Here is a 19,985-nt window from a genome sequence, read left to right on the forward strand (position 1 = left end):
CCATCAGTCGGCTGTTGCCGAACAGGCGGTGCGCCTGCTGGCTCGCTTCCTGTTTGAAGATGCTCCCGTTCCCTCCTTTCGGTATGACGGGTACGTCGGGCCCTTAGGGTCCCGTCTGAAGCTGTATGAGCTTCAACTTCAAATTCACTTTCGGTATCATGGTCCGACTGAACTTGAGGGTCGTCTAGGGGACGCCTCTCTTCAGGAGTCGGTACAGACTTGGATGCCATCTCAGAAGTACTCTCCCCACAGACGGCGCCAAATGTTTCGGGGTTTTCTGATGTCCTGCGGGAGAGTTACAATTCCGAGACTGGAACCGGACGCCTGTACCTGCAAAATAACGGAGACTCCTGTGAGCTCCGCCTCCAACGGTCAAGTTAGTACCTGATTAAGGAGTAATTAATGCGGAAATTAAAGTGGTTTGGTCTCTCTAGGTGAGAGTGTTTAATGTAGGTAATCTGCTTTGTTAGCGAGATCAGCCGGTTATTACTGTGTGTAATTAATGTGTTTTTTCCGTAATGTTTCTGTTCTCTTTTTGTAATTCCCCTTAATGAGGATTAAGGGAGGTATTTATAACCTTGGGAAACGTGCCCATCCTAGGTTTAGGTCCAAGGTGGACGAATAAGCGCGTGCCACGTGGGAAGCCCTGACTGTTCCAACTGGGGGACACTTGGCAGGACCTGATTGGTCCACGTGGCGCATTCCGATTGGTGGGAGCAAAATCCCCTAATCAGTTATAGCTAAAAATGATCTAATTTGATCATTTTTAGCTATAACTATTGTTCATTTATGAATAGCAAAGAATGGAAGAAAATGTGGTGTTTCTGTAAAAGATTTTTAAGATCTAAGTGTGGGGGGCTTGCTCATCTGGTCAACCGAGGCCTGCAAAACAAAGAGAGTCAACTGCCTCGGGGTGTGTTCCCGAGAAAGCCCGTCCGACGGTCAAGTCAGTCAATCGTTTTAGAGAGAGAAAGTTTGTAGAGAGAGTGTGGAGAAAATTCATTACTCGGCTGATTTGTGCTAACCGATCTTTATAAAGGAGAATTAATTGACTGATTAGGGTTCGGATTAGAGGTTTGGTCATCTTGGGTATTAGGCATTGTTGGGTTGTATTAAGGTTTCTCGAGATGCATGCTTTGGCCAATTCCGAAATATTTCTGATCTAGGGTTTATGCTAAGGGCATTTTGGTAAATTCATCCTTATATGAACTAGGCTCACAGAGTGGGCCGGACTAGAGGGAAAGAGACTTAGAGAGCAAATGCATCTAGAGAGAGTAGTATTGTTTCAAAAAAAAAAAAATCTAGAGAGAGTAGTATAGATTGACTACAAAGGACGGACAGAAAAAAGAGAATACGTGAATTCATCGTTGACGGAGTAAACACCATCTATAACGTTGTTTTTTCCCCCGTCAAACCTTCAATTAACGCCCCTATTATCAAAGTACAGATATACCCTCAAACTATTGAGTGAAAATCCAATGCTACCCCTATCAAGATTAGAAACTTGAATTTTCTGTTTGTTTAAACAGTTTAGCTGAACATATTTTAACATCACATTAATTTTTTGTCACAGTTAATTCGAAACGGATGAAGAATGTTTTGCAATATTTACAAGTTGAAAATTATTGTTTTTTTTTTTTTTTTTTTGAAAAAGTTGAAAATTATTGATCATATTAGTAAGCATGACATTTTGCAATTGCCATTTGCCACAAACTTTTATAGAAGCTTAGTCATAATCAGTTGGACCCACAGAATCATTGTTTAAGCCCCCCTAACCCCTCGAAAGTATCACACTAGATTGCACCCCCAAAAAGTATAACAACAGATTTTAGATTGCACCCAAAAAAAAGGAAAAAAAAAAAAACCTCAAATCTTTCACACTCAAAAGTCACAAACACTGTCATTTCCACCTTCCCCCGTTCAATACGGAGCAGTATATGCGCAAATGCAGTAGCAACAAACAACCAGATTCAAATCTTAAAAAGAGTTCAAAAAACACGAGAACCCATCAAATCACAATCTTAATTAGTCGTAATCTAATAGGCTTTGGATTCAATCTCTATTAGTCATAATTTAGTAGGTTTTGGATTATCGGGTATATAAGGTATTATCGGACGTCCTGTCGTGTCGTATCGGTCCCTCAAATTCTGTATTCCTCCTCCATAGTTGGAATTGACCCAGCAACTGTACAAAAGGTTGCTTCCACGATCTCTTTCCTCTGCTTAGAATCCATCGAAACTTGTACTTTTTACTCCAAATATACTACTTCTATATTTTTCATACACAAAAAAAAGTAAGCCTTTAAGCCTTTTGAACGCATTCTTCCTTTCTTTCTACTAATTTTTACACCCACCGCTTCTTTGCCGACCCTCAAATAAAATTTAAGATATAAAAAATATATAAAGGGTTTTCTATAGATTTCGAAGAAAATCGGTTGGTAGCTTTCTTTCTTTTTAATTTTTGCAAAAATATTTTTGTGGGGTTATATAAAAATTTTAATATTATAAAGTTGGGTTTTCTATAAGTTTCAATTGATGGGTTGTTGTTAATTTGCTTATATATTTCTGGGTTTATAATAAAATTTGTTTTTTCTGGTTGACTGATATTTCTAATTTTGATGATTTTTTAGTTTGTTGAGTTGAAGAAGGCTGATTGTTTTTTCATCAAAAAAGTGAACTGGTGAAGTGTTTTTTATTACTACAATATAAAGGTGAGATCTCCCTCTCTTTTTTTCTTTTTCTTTTTTTTTTTTTTTTTTTTTTTAATGATGATTTTTTTTTTGTTGAATATAGTTGTAATCATTACTATGTGTTGAGCAATGATTTTGAAAATGATAATGAGATTTGTTAGAGAAATATATGATTGATGCACAATTATTGGGAATGTTTGTTTGCTTCTTTAAGCTCATTTTGATTTAAATAGTTTTGTTTCTTTTTTTAGTATCAGCTATGTGTTTTGATGTTTATTTTTTTATACAGTAATTTGGTTACATGAAGTGAGGAGTTATCATTAACTCCAAATTAACATGGAAGTTATATTTTTTTACAGTAGAAATGTAAAGCTTGATTACACATTGAATCATGATGAGATTTCTGATTCAATTCGCGTTGCAATATCGCTTAGCTGAATCAGAATGTGGAAGGAGTCTAATTTTTTTTTTGTTTTTTTTTTTCCTTGGACGGTGTTAAGCCAATATTTTGAATACAGGTTGTCTAGTTTGAGGTGGTAAACCCATTGATTGATTCGGGATTGGATATATTGAATACAGGTTGTCTAAGTTGAGGTGGTAAAACCATTGTTAGATTCGGGATTAGATACTTGAATACAGGTTGTCTAGTTGAGGTGGTAAACCCATTGTTTGATTTGTGATGGGATAATTGAATATATGTTGTCTAGAGCAGTAAAGAATGCAGTAAGCATCAACCTTGAGATCGTTTTCAGTTCTGTTAGATTTGTTTTATTTCCATTCCTGAAGTTTAATCAACAGGCAGGGGTGATTATAATGCAAAGATTAAACTGAATAATTAATGATCTTCACATATTTGGATGTCAATAATTTTCTGTGATTCTTACTCTATTTTTTAGTGATATTTTTGCCTTTTCCTCTTCACTTCCTGAATCTTGCTTTCAGTGAAATTTCTTATTCCTCTGTCTATGTAGTCAATGGATCTTTATTGTGATATTTTTTACCAGTTACGAGTATGACTTGTGGTTTTTTTTTTTTTTTTTTTTTTTTTTTTTTTTTAATTTTTTTTTTTTTAATAAATATTTTGTTTACACTTTGTTTTTTCAGATCATAGACTGTGCAGTTGTCTTGCCCTTCCTTTACAATGGCAGTGGAAAACGATGATGTTCCAGCTAGCAATGAAGCAAACAATAGCAATGAAGAAAAATCACTAGATCACTTTGCTGGAAAGCCTCGCACCACTAAGAAAGTCCCTCATTATCTTAGAGCGTCTACTGGTTCCTGCCATGATGCCTGCAAGCATGGGATTACCCACAATAAGCCAACGCGCCCTGAAAGGAGAAGAATGTCAGCACCACTCCCGCATGGAAAAAAGACCGTAAAGATTGAAATATATGTTGATAAAAAGGTTCAAAAAGCAGTTCAGTCTAACGACCTTGTGCTTCCATCAGCCAAAGAGTCTGCTCCTGCTAACAGTAAATTGATAAGAAATATACAGTCATCTAGGAAATCCCCTGTCCATGATTCGTCAAAAGTAGTTAAGCTAGAAGCGAGATCATCCACCAAATCTTCTTCACCTGATGCTCCAAAAGGGGTTAAGAAGGTAGTTCCTTCCCTTGGAAAATCATCTTTGCCCAATACCTTGAAAATCTCAAAGCATGAAGTTGCTTCAACTGCTAAAAAACCAGGTTCATCAAATCGGATACCTTTAAACCCTAGGGAAAGGAATGTTTCTGAGGGTCCACCGAACAGTTGGGCTAAGAAGCCATCATCTTCATCCACTACCATGAAAATCTCAAAGCCAGAAGTTGCCTCAGCTGCAAAAAAGAGTGTTTCATTGAAGCAGACTTCTATAAATTTTGAGGGAAGGAATGGTTCTATTGGTCCTCTGAATCCAAACAGTAGGGGTGAGACGCCATCATCTTCCCTAGGCTCCTTAAGATTGAGGAGCAAGCAGACTAGTGAGACTAAGGTTGGTGATAATCTAAGAACCTCTAGAGTTGCTGTTGTGAAGACTGTGGCTCTTTCAGCTGCCTCATTGTCTCTAAGGACTTCGAAAGTGGAGGTGAAAAAACTCTTGCATCCATCAACAGCTGGCAGAGGCCCTAAAGAACAGAATCGGAGAAGTCAAGCTTTTGTCAAGAATCAGATGTTAGCTGACGTAGCTGAACCCAAGGAGCTTGCGGATGAGAAGGTTGAGGAGAAAACAGTGCATATGATTGAGACTGAGGATCATCCTTCAACTGCTTCCGATACAGGCCTCTTGATTCAACCTCCTTCACCTTTGTCACCAGAGTCGCTCAATTCATCCTCCCAAGGAAATTCTCTCTCTTTCACTTCTCGCGAGGTTGATGACCAGTGTGAGTTGGATTCAGAGTATACTGATAGTGAGGCTGAGGGCTCAGTCTCTAACTACAATAGCTCTGGTGATTCAAAAGCAGCTGATAGCTTAAAAGAAGGAAAGGAACTGATTCATGATTCTGAGGGTCGGGACCCTGCATCTCTAAAGCTGAAGTTTCGGAAGGGAAAGGTGGTTGAACATCAATCTGAAACCAACATTCCAAGAAGGCTACGCTTCGGGCAAGGAAGGACCTTGGGCGATAACCAAGACACTAATAGTGGGGCCCAGAGGAATAGCTACAAGAAAAGGGCTGCTGACTATAACAAAAAGGAGGCAGAAACTGGTGTGGCAAAGGTTGTTTTGAAGCACCAAGAAATGGAGACCAAGAAAGATGAGCAAGTTTCATATAATAATGTGATTGAAGAAACTGCTAGTAAGCTTGTTGAGAAGAGGAAGAGTAAAGTAAAGGCTTTGGTGGGCGCTTTTGAAACGGTCATATCTCTCCAGGAACGCAAACCATCTGCTGCTGCTGATAGATGACACTTGACAACTCGACCATGTCTAATTAAATTTGCGTTACTGAGAGACTGATTGATGCGAGTAACTAACAACGCTTTCAATGGGAAAGCTTGCAGGTTGCAGCCTCTATAAACTTTGATAGGTTGAAAATGTAATTCTGACTTTTTGTTTTAGTCCCTTATGGACTCAGTTTGGAAGAGCCGGTGACTTTTAGGAATGAAAATTGTAAATGAACTGATTTCTTAAATAAATAAATAATATGATATGGTTGGTGACGAGACTGACGAGTGACGACTATGTAATTGCTACTGTTCTGATATTCTTCCTGTTGCTAGACAATTGTGTGGGATGTGTGATTCGAGATGTTGATGCATTGCTAATGCTAATTAGGTGGTTCAATGTTGTTGTAGGGGGATTTGTGGGGCTCGTTGGTATGAGAGAAGGAAGAGCCGGTAGTGTGTTGTGATGCATGGGATGATGTGGGCTGGAATTTTGGCTGGAAGCAAGTTGTATTGGTACAGGAAAGGCTGCCGTGTTAATGAGAGTGCAGCTAGGAGATGCAGTACTGCAGTAGCTTAGTGTTGTTGGTGGTTGGTGCTTGTTGTGAAAGAGATGGCAGCAAGGCAAGGGTCGAAAGCCACAAGCAACAAATCGAAGCTTTTTTCGTAGACTATATTGACTTCCTTGACCAAACTAGACTTTGAGTCACTGTGCTTGGACCTTGATATCATATATATATATTTTTTTACTCAATTACGGCCAAAGTTGTGCCTTTACAAATATGCCGATCAACCTGTTGCATCAAAAAAAAAAAGGGGATTATAATCAGTTGTCTAGTTGGTACAGAGTAAAATTTCGATAAGTTTTGAGAACACATTATAAGGTAATTTGTTGATAAGCCTGGTAAACGAATATAGTTTATCAAATGACAAATTGACATAATTTTTAATTATTTTTTTTGATTATATGTTTTTAATATTTACCGTGTTTTTTTTAATTACACCGTGTGATTTGCAATTTAACTCTATTTTAATGGAAAAATGAGAAATTGAATAGTTAACACGACGTAATGAAAATTCGAAAGGCCTTTTAAATAGATTAGTATTGATATGCCATTTTTGACCCTGGTAAAGAGCACGTTTTATTTCTCACACCAACCCCAACTTTCTCCAATCTCCCTTTCCTCCATTTCAAGCGTGAAAGGAATTCCAGAATCCCAGCAATTGTCTGAGTTTGGTGAACCAATTCTCAAAACCCTCAATTTTTAGTGTCTTCCTTATTAATCTTTGATCTTCCCAGAAATCAAGTGTTGCAAAGTAACCCAAAAATCATGGGTGTCCTCCCTAAAATTGCGCCATCAATGCTATCCTCGGATTTCGCAAATTTGGCTTCTGAAGCTCAACGTATGCTTGATTTTGGCGCTGATTGGCTTCATATGGATATTATGGTATGGAATCTTAACTTTTATTTTCCAGTGTTTTCTGTAGTAGATTTTTCATACTCCCTCCGTTTCAGAATAATTTATGTATCGATCCAATTCTAACAAAACCCATTTCGTTGATGATTTATTTTACTACGTACATAATTATTGGAAATTTTGTTTATTATGATTCATAAAATGGATGAAGTACTCTATATTAATTTTTGTTTGATTCCGTTTTAGTTGATCAGAATTTACTACCAAGTTTGCTGAATTCCGCTTTAATTATGATTCTTGTGCTAAATTATACAATGCTTGAGTTTTGTAATGTTTTTTCCTGGTCCTTTTAGCATGTTTAGTGGAGCATTAGTTAAATCATGACATTTTGTTAAACAATGAGCATAAACTTATGAGGGTGCCAACATGTTTTTTTCTTCCTTTAGAGGCTTTTGTTCAGTTGATTAGTGATTATGAGAGATGGAATTATGAATTTGATTCAGTTGTCTGTGTGTGCGTGCGTGTGTGCTTGTGTTTGTTTGTGTGTGTGTGGGCTGGGGGGGGGGGGTGGGGGGGAGGGAATACGTTCTCCATTGTTTGACTGTGTAGAGCAGATTAGTTAGTAGTGTTAAATTGAGGATTTGTAGAATTATCATCAACTTTCAAAAAATTGTAGTGGTAGTGGTAGTGTTTGCTACTCTTTCATGTTTTCGGGTTCTTTGTTCTTAAAAAGTACTTTAGTACGAGAATGGGTGGAAGGGTCAGACCAAGAACTTGCCTTTTGAAGGAAAATGAAACTTTAATGATGAGAATTTGTCAGAAAATAGATTTTGTTTCTTAATTACTTCAAATTATGAAATTCATCTAGAGGGGAAGGGTGTAAGTGAAAGTCAAGTGGAGAGTGAGAGGTAGGCGTTCCCGCGTTAGATCTTAGAGCGGGGTGGGTTATAGCTTATAGCTTATAATTTTTATATTCTCTTATACCAAAATGTATGTGTGAGTGATTCTATTGACATGGTGGATGATGGGTCATCTTGGATTTGATGAATTATCACCCATGTCTGATTTGATCTATCACCCACTTTTCATTGATTATGTGGTTGTTCATGTCTCATTGATAAAGTATCTCTAATCTAAGAAAAACCTGTGCATGGATTAGTCAATAGTGCACCGCAATTGTTTCAATGGAGGGGATGTCAGCTTCCCATTGCCACTATAGGTTTTTGGTCATGAACTGCTTCCCTTGAGAACCTTTTGAAATTAACTGACAGAGTTTAATTTTTTTTTTTTTTTTTTTTTTTTTTTTTTTTTTTTTTTTGCAGGATGGGTATGTGAAGACTAAACTTCTATTGGATTTCTGTACTGTACCATTACCTATCACCTTTTTTGAGGCTCCTGTGGTCCTGTCAGTTGGCGGGGTATTAGGGACCAATAACGAAGCTTTACCTCTGCAGTTGCAGAGGCTAGCTATATCTTGTAGTAGCCATTAGTTGACTGCACTACTTTTGGATATCCATGTCTAATTAATGCATGCACAGATCCCAACTTGTTAGCATTTTATACTTTGAAGGTATAATCTATTTTATATTACCTGGAGGTATTTATAAAAAAAAAAAAAAAAAAAAAAAACCAAAAAAAAAAAAAAAAAACTGTGCAGTTTGGAAAATCATGCAATTTTTCATCTGACTATATTTTTGTGGTAGATGATGTGGGGGTTTATTTTGTTTGTCTTTTAATTAGCCTATAGTATGTATATTGAGATGTCCATTAAGCCTAGCTGTGCCATCTCCATATCGAGTTGCTTTATGTAAACTACTTGTCAAATATTGAGCAGGAAAATCGGGGATTTTTAATGGTTCCAGAGTGTTAAGAATAAATGGATAATTATTTTGCTATTTTGTTGACTTTGTGTGATGTAAGATGATATGCACCTTGCCTGCTTAATTTATCCATTAAGCATTCAATCAATCAATCAATCAAAGCCTTAATCCCATAAGTGGGGTCGGCTAACATGAACCAAATTTGATTATCCATTAAGCATTGGAGTTATGAAATGCTCTATAGGTTGATTCTCTGTGGTTTAGGGTTAATTTGTTTTGATTCTTTGGGTTTTTGCCTGTTTTAGCTGCTGTTTCTTCTTCATTAGTTGCTATTGAACTACTGATTTTATTTATTATTTTTTTTCAATATTTTTTTTTTTTTTATAATTATTATTTTTTGAAGTTCTTCTTGCATTGCTAGTCCAACTTTAGGCTCAGCACAGTTTTTCTCTTGCTTATTCCCTTTTATGTCTATTCATCTCAACATTTATATTTCTTTGTCTTTTGAAGGCACTTTGTCCCAAATCTTACAATTGGTGCTCCAGTTATCGAGAGTCTAAGAAAACACACTCAGTAATGCTCCAAATTCTGTTTCATTTTCATTATATAACTTGGATTAGAGCTATTGCTGTTTACAAAAAAAAAAGTTTTAAAATATTTTTTATTGTCACTTGTTTATAGGGCATATCTAGACTGTCATCTTATGGTCACAAATCCACTGGATTATGTGGAGCCATTAGGAAAAGCTGGTGCTTCTGGTTTTACGTTTCATGTTGAGGTCTCTAAAGGTGCTTGCTGAACACCTGAACTGCACTTGCTTTCCTTAATTATTATCTTGCGTTGATATTTGCAGTGATGCCTATTGTTGATTTTGTAGACAACTGGCAAGAGCTTGTTGAAAAGATTAAGTCAAAGGGGATGAAACCTGGTGTTGCGCTGAAGCCTGGGACACCCATTGAAGAAGTTTACCCTCTGGTATATCTTTTGTGGTGAAGTTTCTTTTATAAAAGTGTTCTAGTTTACAGTTTTGTTGGGTGGAAGAATGGAAGGACATAATTTTGATCCTTTTGTACTTTGCAATGTAGTTGGAAGGACATAATCCAGTTGAAATGGTCCTTGTTATGACTGTGGAGCCTGGATTTGGTGGGCAGAAATTTATGTTAGAAACAATGGATAAGGTAATGATCAAATTGTTAATTTTAATGTTTTTATGAAACTTTTGATTGCCTATATTTACATTTGTTGTTTGGCTATCTAGGTTCGTGCATTGAGGAAGAAGTATCCGTCCCTTGATATTGAGGTACGATCTCACGCTAGTTGTTCTATCTGATGACAGTTTGTATGATTGGATGAGTGACCTAGTGATCCAGTATTATAATTGTTCCATCTCATATCCCTAATAAATGACTGATGTTACTGGATCTGGATTGTCTGATGAAAAAAAGATTAATAGTAAAAAAAATTGTAACTGAACAAAGAGATTAAGAAAACGATGTAGATGTTACCTTGGGGTGATGCCGATGATGTTGATAAGATGGCTGGTGCAATTTTGAAATAAATGCTATCATTTCTTGTCAGTTTGGTGCTTAATGCTTTGAGGAAGAGAATATGAAGGGGGAGCAGGGGAAAGCTCTAGGACACGTAGTAGTTTCCTAAATCTGGGCCTATCTTGAAGGGTAAGTAGCTCTTTCTGAGGAATGATTTGAAATCAGAATCAGCCTTTGCCTGAACTGGCCAGCCCAACTCCTGTACAAGCCATCTTCCCCAGTTTTCTAGCCTAGCCCGAAGTGGTCAAGTCTAGTCCAATGTCAATCAAATATGTTGGGTACATAGCCTGATCTCTTAATGTCAGCTCACATCTTGAGGATGAAAAGGGATTTTCATTGCTCTTATTCTTAAAGGGGAAAGCCTTAAGACTTTATGCCATATGTACTTGTTAGTCTATGCATTGCCACGTACACATGCGTAGCTAAGTGCTTGTCAAAAAACCTCAAGCTTGTCACAACTATGGCCAAGCTTTTTGGATGTTCTCAAAGAACTATTTTTGTTGGGAATACTGATGGGAAAGATTTATGCTGCTTAGTGATCTCTTTTGTATCAGAATAGAAAAACCAAGGGTAATCATGCATTGAAAATTGATGGGCTATTAGGTTCCTGGTAGTGTCAATGTAAACTCTAATAGTAAAATTAACCTGGTCAATGCAATTGTTTTGGATCTTCAGATTGATTTGGGTTGTTTTTAGGGACCCTTTTGTCTCTTAATCTGTTATCCTTCTTATGAAGGTGCCTTGGGAGTATTAGGTAGATGTAAATCGTGAGAGTATTAGGTAGATGAAATCTTGCTGTTATCCCTTTTTGGTCATTATTGTGTGTGTACCAGAAGCCTACGTCCTGCCATGATCATCGGACCTCAGGCTGTAGGGTGTACTAAACTTGATAATAAGAACATAATACTAGCTTGAGAATAGCCCTACAGTGTGTACACATCTTGACAATTAATTGAAAGGCTGTAGGGTGTACTAAACTTGCATGACTTTGAAAACAAAAGACAGTATGTTGCCAAAGAAAGAGTGGAAACTAAAAGGATAATTGAAGGTCAGGTAAGGTAGCCATGAACATACCTCTGAGTCTGTCAATCAGTTTGGTTTGATCAATGATAAAATGGAATAGTTTTGAGGGTGGTGGATTCATTTTTTCCAGTTACAACTACTCAATTTGATGGTATTATTAGCTTGGATGATAATTTCATTTTGAATTCAGCAACTATTAAGGTTTAGAGATGCGGGGTCTCACCTTACATGCAAATAGGGTTGAACCTATGTTACTCTGACATCCTGCTACACGTGTGTTGGATCCTCCTACACTTCGACACTATATGACACTCAAATATATAGTGGCCTTATGTGAATTTTATAATTCTGGATTGTCGGACACGACACCCAAATCCAAGTGTGGGCAACATAGGGTTGAACACTGTAGTTCAGTGAGCAATTACTAACGAGCAAGAACAAGGGAAATTTTTTGGGGAAAAGGAACCAGTTCATTGAACTGACTTTTATGTTGGCAATAGGTGTGTGGAGCAGGTTCAATGCCCTCGATAGCCCTGGTAATATTGTGCCATCTGTGGAAATTAAGCTGATAAGGGAATTAATTTTCATGAACCCGACCCCTTTTAATGCCGTGCCCTGTCCAAAAATAAATCTATCATTGAAAGGAAAGTTAGCAGAAAAAACATGGGATGAACAATGTAATTATTTGGATGCAAAATACTATTACGGTGTATGACTAGTACTAGTCCGAAACTCCTTGGCCTTGCCTTAAGATTTGTTAAGAAAACGAGGGAGTTAATGTTTTGATGATGGGGGGTAGTATTTGTAAGAAATATTAAGGATTGGTTGATTTAGTTCCTTTATGATTTGATATCTAAGAAGTTCTTAAATGGGTATTGATTCTTTTGAGCTAAAATTGGTTGGAATGGGTTTGCTGAGAGTTGAGATGGAAAGTTTAGATCTTAATGTTGTTAGTAGTGAAAATATCGCAGATGGGTTGATTTGCAATAGTTCTGTTGAATGAGGTAGCAAATCTGTGACTAAGGAGAAATTAGAGACAGTTTTTTTTTTTTTTTTTTTTGTGACACCGGAAAAAGCAAGACTAACTATAATTAGAAAGCGAAAAATTAAGCGAGGTAAAAGAAATCAAATCTAATAGACAGAAACAGAATTGAAGCTTGTTGAGACTTGAGAATATACCTTCCTAGCATGCACGGCTTGTAGGATTAAGGGGGAGTGTCGGTGAAACCCATTTTGACCTATAGATGGTTTCTTATGAGTTTAAAAGGAAGAGCTAGGTCCAAGGCACAAAATTGGTTTGTTGCAGTAGATGGGAGTGCTAATCTTAAGAGGTTCTTTTTTTCAATATTGATCTCATTGTTTTTCCTCTTTATGTCTACTGTACACCATTTACTCCAATTCCTTCCTAATTTTCTCTCCTTTCACTTTTTTGTGTATGAAGATCATGTTTTAGGGCATGTTTGGATAGAGGGAGATGTATTACTAGGGTAATAAAAGTCAAACTAAGTAAAATGAAAGAGAATATAGGAAAAGAGGAGATAAAGATGGTGTGATTGTAAGGAAAAATATGTAGTGACGGTGTATTGTGTGGTATGAGGTGAAGAAAGAGGCTCATTTTGGGGGGTAATAGTTATACTAGGGGGAAGGTGGGTAACTATTATTCTCATCATGAGGATAATAATTCTTCCATTTCTCTTTTTTTTCTCATGGCACAACTACCTTATTTCATTTGTAATCACCTTGCCTCCTCCAACAACACCACCTCTAATTACTTGTTTTTTCAAATTTGACTTTTATTAACCTCTTAATATATTACCCCCAATTCAAACATGGCCTTAAAGAGGACGATGACGAGGGAGAATTTCTATTATCCAGTCTAAGCTTTCAAAATCAATTTGTAAAATTTAAAACTAACACAGGTTTTTTATTTATTTATTATTTATATATTATTATTTATTTGGCAAATAAATGAAATTTACATTACCTGAAAAATCGTGAAATATTTTAAGAAATTTGCTATATCTATTAGATAGTTGTCATGGGTAGAGTGATATTCTAACGATTTGTTTTGTTATCAATAATCTTATTGTGGATTAGTCATCATAGATCCAAACACAAGGCCTTGCGAAAACATTTTTTTTTGTGCCTTATGCAGGTTGATGGTGGTTTGGGGCCATCTACTATCGATGCTGCGGCTTCAGCTGGAGCAAATTGTATTGTTGCTGGGAGTTCAATGTTTGGAGCCCCAGAACCTGCCCAAGTTATCAAGTTGTTGAGGAAGAGCGTGGAGGAAGCTCAGCAATAGGTGAAATCTGGAAACAATTATGCTAAGGCATCAAGGCTTATTGAGTTGCTCAGATAAATTAATAATTTTAATCGAAACTTCTTTTCGGATTGACGTAAGTGAGTCACGTAAATTATACTTGAGACTACATAAACTTTGTGCATTGCAAATACCGTGTAGTGGTTGTATATCATACAAAATGTATGTGTATTGTCGAGTGTGATTGGTTTATCGAAGTGGTACTAGCTTGAGCTTTATTTTTGGGCTTCTCTCTTGTATTTGTGGAGTACTCTTTTTTCTTACTCCAAATTAGGTTTAAATCCCGTGTAATGCACAGTTGTTAAATATTTTTGACAATAATATTACAAAATATAAAGTATATAAAGATATTCAGAAATATTTCATTTGGGTATATATCGAATATGATTGTCAAATTGGATAGAAAATACATAAGGTATAAATAGTTTACTTAAAGATTTTGCCAAAAAAAAAAAAAAAAAAAAAAAACCAAGTAGGCGGAAAATTTTTTCACAAGGTAATGACAAGTATCATGGAAGGATTTGCATTTATTATAGGTTAATGGATTATTTATTGGGATTAAGGATTTTTATTTTTAAATACATAATCTGATTATTATGCTTAATCTTATTATTGATTACATCTACTTAATGTATTTGTAATACTTCCACCGTTTCGTATTAATTGCAACACTAGAGTGTTCAAAAATTTTAAGAAAACTTATAGGGTGGGGCCCAAAAGAGGATTTTCTTTAGTAACATAAAGTATTGTTAGTAGGAGAGAAATAATGAAAAAGTAGTGTAAGTGAGGTTGCTAGGAAAGAAACATAATACTACCTCCGCTAAATGTTATGTGCAACAAAATGGGAGTTTGCGGTTGCCAATGCAAAAGTTAAAGGGCAAAAATTAGAGAAAGTTTAAGGAATTTGTATATGTAATTAGGGTGGAGAGAGAATGTTTGGATAATTAATCAACCACCCACTGCCACCACCAAGACCAGCCAACACCACCCACACCGCCTTCACCAACACCACCGCCACCTTCACCACCACCGCTACCACCCCCACGAAACCACCACCACTACCAACCCCACGAAACCACCACCATTACCATCCCCACGAAACCACCACCACCCTCACGAAAACCCACCATCCCCACGAAATCACCACCGTACCACCCACAAAAACCCAAGCCACCACCTGCAAACAACCCTTCATTCGTCTTCCCCTCCCTTTTTCGGCAGCCCCCTCCCCCGTCTTTCCCTCCTTTTCCCGGCAGCCCCCTCCCTAACCTAAAAAGCCAGAAATCTAACCCAGAAATCCCAAACCCAAAAACCCAGAAATTGTCACCCAACACCCAGAAATTGTCACCCAAATCACCTAAAACCCACGCCATAGAACCCTAACCCAGAAATCCGACCATCATAATCACCTTCAATCGAAATCAAAACTCAGAAAATCGCAATCAAAACTTAGAAAATCGAAATCAAAACCTTGAAAATCAAAACCCAGAAAATTGAAATAAAAATCTAGAAAATCAAAATTAAAACCCAAAAAATCAAAATCAAAACCCTGAAAATCGAACAAAAGGAGATCCGGTCTCAAAAGATTGAATGAGGGAGATTATCAACTTTCCCTCACCGTCGTCGTCAGTGGCCATGTACGCCTCGTGAAGATGAACAGAGAGTTGGTGGTTCCAAAAACTCATGAAGACGAAGAGGAGAGAGAAAAACGAAGAAGATGAAGATGAAATAGGGTTCATCTAGAAAAATCCGAAGAACTTATGAGGAAGACCGACCATCACATTAATTGTTGGTGGTTGGGATTGTGGGTAAATGGAGGGATTAATTAAATAGGGAAATCTGATTAGTTTTAGGTTAATGTGATTAAATTAAGTTAAGGGTAAAATTAAGAAAATCAGAATTTTTAAGTAAGGGTAAATATGTAATTTCTAGGGGTTTTGTTTACTAAAAATAGAAAGAAAACAAAGAGTTGCACATAACCCTGATCATCCCATTTTGGCAAAAGTTGCACATAACATTTAACGGAGGGAGTAAAATATTTGTGAAAGTTGGATTAGTGGGTGAGAGAAATAATGATGAGTCCTTTCCAAATACAGAATTGTTGCAACTAATATGAAACGGATATAAAAGGAAAGGGTTGCGATTAATACGAAACGGAGGGAGTATTTATTTGATGTATCTATAATCATCAATAACATAATACTAAAACAGACACCAAGAATGACATGTGTCACTTCTTGTGCTGTTTATTTCCCTCCAAAACTTTTTTTTTATTCACTTCCTTCCAAAAAATTCACTTCTTTATAGAATTGTGATTCACTTCCTTTAAAAAATATTCACTAAATCATATAATTGTGATTAATTTTTTAAAAAAATATTCACATATTTTCCATATGTTTTATTGTATAAGATATTATTCAATAAGATATTATCAAGAAAAAATAATTTGAGTGTAATGCAATTTTTCAATCCCAATTCAGTAAAACTATTATTAACCATACATTATTATTATAAAGAAAATCATAAATTAAAATTAAAATATTTACATAAGATGTATGGGAACAACTTAAAATTTCTATTGAAATAATGTATAGAATATGAATAACTTATTGTATACGAAGTATTTTATAAAGAGAAAAAAAATTTATAATTTTTTTTTGACTACATATTATTATAAACACAAACTATTGGGTCAGTCAAGCCTGACCTAACGTTTCGTCAGTCCAGCGGGTTTGTTGGCCCGACTTCTTTTTTAAGGCAATTTTGTTGGCCCGACCTCTTTTTAAAAGAAATTTGTCCAGCCCAATAATGCCTAACCTATTACTCCAGCCCAACAAACTCCCTTAACGTTTATTCTTCTTTTTTTATATCATTTTCCAAAATAAACCGCCATTTGTTCATCTTCAATTTCAAGTTTCCTCCATTTTTCTTCTTCTTCGTTCTTTTCACTCGTACTTCGTTTTTGCTTCTCTGCATTCTTACTTACTCTTCGTCATCTTTGTTTCTCTTTCCATTTCTTGATTTTTGCTTTTTTTTATGAAAGATTTTAGTCTACTTATTATCGTTGCAATTCAACAGTGATGAGGTCGAAGAATGCGACTCTTCCTCCGTTATCTTCAAATGAAATGTTCTTGCTAAGTCCAATTCTGCTTCTAGGTATACATTTGAACTTTTTTTTTTTTTGAATTTTTTGTTTTCATTTAGGTTTTCCAGTTTTTGTTTAATTTTATTTATGTTGCTAAAAAGCTCTTTGATTTTTCTGTTGATGAAAGTTATTATTGATGATTGTTGATGAAGTTATTTTAAGTTTTTTTTTTTGCTTTTTTATTTTATTTTATTTTATTCCATTTTTCTTCTTCGATTGTTGATTATTATTGTCGAATTTAATTTCTGTGTTTATTTACGTTATTTAGGTTAATTTTTCGTTTTCTAGTTCAATTACAACTTGTGTTTCAATATTTGTGTTGAAAATTTGATTGTTGATTGGCAGAAAATCTCCGAAGCAAGCGTCGAAGAGAAAGTTAAACACCGAAACTAGGTTTGGTATGTCTCTGCCTTAATAGATGATTTGTATTTTATTATTGAGGATATCAACGCTTTGTTTGCTAATATGTATTCTTTGTCAATGAATATTATATATTTTGTTATTTGATATCATATTTTGTTTCTTGATTATCATTATGCTACAATACCTTATTATTGTTTTAGTAATATCCTGTATTCATTTTATTATATCCTGTATTATGTATGTAATATCCTTTGTTGTTTTACTAATGTCTCACTTTGTAATGATTTTATTTTATATTGTTTTGATGATATCTTATATTGCTTTGATAATGTCCTCTATTGCTGTACATGATATCCTCTGCTGATGTACATGATATCCTCTAATGCTTTGACTGATGTCCTCTATTCTCGTGATGATGTCCTCTATTCTCTTGATGATGTCCTATATCTAATTCTTTGTATACTATCCTCCATCTGATAAATGATGTCCTCTATTCTCTTGATGATGTCTTCTATTATCTTGATGATGTCCTCTATTATCTTGATGATGTCCTCTATTGTTCTCATGATATTATTCATTATTTTATCTTACACTTTATTTTAGCAAGAGAATCTCCTGTTAAAAAAGTTAAATGTGATGTTCAAAAGCCTCAAAAGAGAAGGAAGTTGGAAAAACAAGCTTTTGATTTGAGGTATTACATTGTGAAAAAATTATTATATGTATTATTTAAAATCGTTTTTCCTTATTTTTTCATTTTCCTTTATTTTTTTTTGTTTTTCTAGTCATTTAACTGAAGATGATATGTCAGATGTCGGAGTTGCTAGTCAGTCAAGTGCACCTTCAATGACTTATTTTATAAGTGTTTTATCTGAGAAACGAAAGTCTGATGTTAAAGAAATTGGATTTGGTGGACTTTTGAAGATGAACTTGTTTAAAGATCTAAATAGATCTTTGTATGTGCCTCTTGTTCTTAATTTTATCCTGTTGCAAAAATTTTGTTGGTTGCAGATCAGAAGATGTCTTTTAACAATGCTGATTTATACAATGTTCTTGGCATTCCTCACACTAGGACTCCAGTTATTGAATTGTAAAAAAAAGAAGCATGGTGAAAATCCAGATAAGGATAGAATCAAGGAATGGAGGGACTATTTTGGTTTAGACGATGATGAGAAAGCTGAAGTTCTCAAGCCCTAGAAGAAGAAATTTAATTTTGGATCTGGAACAACTGCTTTAAAACATGAAAAAGTTGGTGACAAAGGTATTGATGTCTTTTATTTTTCTTAATCCTATTTATCCTAGTTATAATATATCTTAAATTGTTTAATTGATTTCCTGTATTCTCTTTACTATTATCCTTTATTGTAGTTATTATTTCTTTTTTGTGTGCAGTATAATTTCTATTCTTGTTATAATGTTCTTAATTGATATGCTGATAACTTTCTTGATATCCTTCACTGTGCTACTGATATCCTCTATGCCTTTAATCATATCCTCTATATATATACACTAATGTAATCTTTTTTGTTTCTCTAGCTCCTTCAACATCTGGGATAGAAAAGAAGTTCTCTGGAGATAAGTATGTGAATAAAGAGAAGGCTCCTGGAGATAAATATGTTGCCAAAAAGAGATATATTCCTTTAGAAGTATGGAAGGAGAAATTTGAGGCTTTAAAGGATGGCGAAGATCAGTTTAAGAGACGTTTTGTGGTTTATACATTGACTAATTTATTAGCACCTTATGGTGACAAGTCTCTTAACATTAGTTGTGTTAAATCTTTGAGTGATGTTAATAAAATCAAAGATTTTGACGGGTGTGGATATATTATGAGGGAAATGTGTAGTTCTATAGAGGACTTTCGAAAGTTTATTGTTGAAAAGAAAAAACTGAAGGACACTACTCCTGGTAAATAATTGAAGAAGATTGCTGGCACTTTACCTGTATTGTTGATTGGTTTTGTGCAAAAAGCGCACTTTGAAGAACATGCAGAAGTTAAATTCCCTTTTATAAGCAACTGGGATTTTGATTCTTTGAATGCTCGAGTTAAGGCTCAAAGTAAAAGCCCATCTCAATTTGGTATTGGTATTGTCATACCAGATGTTTCGGGGTTTTCTGATGTCCTGCGGGAGAGTTACAATTCCGAGACTGGAACCGGACGCCTGTACCTGCAAAACAAACGGATGCTCCGGATGATTGGAGATCCGCCTCCGACGGTCAAGTTAGTACTTGATTAAGGAGTAATTAATGCGGAAATTAAAGTGATTGGGTCTCTCTAGGTGAGAGAGTTTAATGTGTGTAATCTGTGTAATCTCCCTTAATGAGGATTAAGGGAGGTATTTATAACCTCGGGAAACGTGCCAATCTAGGTTTAGGTTAACCTTGGGCTGATTGGGCTTCCCACGGAAGTTGGGCCTAGGTGACCGGTTATCCCAGGTGTCATGGGAAGGACACGTGTGGTGTCGTAATTGGTCCATAGTGGACGGATCATTGCTTGACACGTGGCAGGCTCCTATTGGCCCATGTGACGGACACATGGCGGAACCTGATTGGTCCACTTGTCAGATGAAGATTGGTGGGGAAAAATCCCCTAATCATTTGTCCCTCACAGGTGGCACGTGACTGGTCACGTGTTACCTGTGACAGGTATCGCCCTGTAACAGGCGACGGCCTGCTACAGGTGTCACTCGGCGAGAGGCCGAGAGATTCTCCCGCCAAAATTTTGAATTCTGGAAGTGACCCTTCGCCTTCTCACTTCGCCTATATAAAGGAGTGTTGACTTCGGTCATTTTCACACTTGAAAACTT

The 19,985-nt window shown here is 35.9% G+C and overlaps 2 protein-coding genes across 3 annotated transcripts; both read left to right on the top strand.

The window, feature by feature from the left end:
- The first annotated feature begins 1,111 nt into the window (after window positions 1-1,111).
- Window positions 1,112-6,293, top strand: LOC110735067. 2 transcript variants are annotated; one of them, XM_021915204.1, is made up of 2 exons: window positions 1,112-2,433; window positions 2,630-6,293. In XM_021915204.1, the coding sequence occupies exon 2, from the start codon at window positions 3,831-3,833 to the stop codon at window positions 5,565-5,567; it is 1,737 nt and encodes a 578-aa protein (XP_021770896.1). In that variant the 5' UTR covers window positions 1,112-2,433; window positions 2,630-3,830; the 3' UTR covers window positions 5,568-6,293. The 2 variants fall into 2 exon arrangements, with proteins under 2 accessions (XP_021770896.1, XP_021770895.1); XM_021915203.1 differs by lacking the exon at window positions 1,112-2,433 and having other exon boundaries at window positions 2,483-2,710; window positions 3,794-6,293.
- A 365-nt stretch (window positions 6,294-6,658) lies between these two features.
- Window positions 6,659-14,036, top strand: LOC110735068 (ribulose-phosphate 3-epimerase, cytoplasmic isoform-like). Its single transcript, XM_021915205.1, has 8 exons — window positions 6,659-6,993; window positions 8,286-8,290; window positions 9,294-9,356; window positions 9,465-9,571; window positions 9,661-9,758; window positions 9,869-9,961; window positions 10,042-10,083; window positions 13,509-14,036. The coding sequence occupies exons 1-8, from the start codon at window positions 6,877-6,879 to the stop codon at window positions 13,656-13,658; spliced, it is 675 nt and encodes a 224-aa protein (XP_021770897.1). The 5' UTR covers window positions 6,659-6,876; the 3' UTR covers window positions 13,659-14,036.
- The last annotated feature ends 5,949 nt before the right edge of the window (window positions 14,037-19,985 follow it).

This window comes from Chenopodium quinoa, unplaced genomic scaffold (assembly GCF_001683475.1).
Source record: "Chenopodium quinoa cultivar QQ74 unplaced genomic scaffold, ASM168347v1, whole genome shotgun sequence".
Classification (NCBI taxonomy): domain Eukaryota; kingdom Viridiplantae; phylum Streptophyta; class Magnoliopsida; order Caryophyllales; family Amaranthaceae; genus Chenopodium; species Chenopodium quinoa.

Coding starts and splice junctions, on each gene's coding strand:
- LOC110735068 (XM_021915205.1), top strand. CDS start 6,877: ATGGGTGTCCTCCCTAAAATTGCGCCATCAATGCTATCCTCGGATTTC. Junction 9,572..9,660: donor TCATGTTGAGGTCTCTAAAG/GTGCTTGCTGAA, acceptor TTGATTTTGTAG/ACAACTGGCAAGAGCTTGTT. Junction 9,962..10,041: donor TGTTAGAAACAATGGATAAG/GTAATGATCAAA, acceptor TTGGCTATCTAG/GTTCGTGCATTGAGGAAGAA.
- LOC110735067 (XM_021915204.1), top strand. CDS start 3,831: ATGGCAGTGGAAAACGATGATGTTCCAGCTAGCAATGAAGCAAACAAT.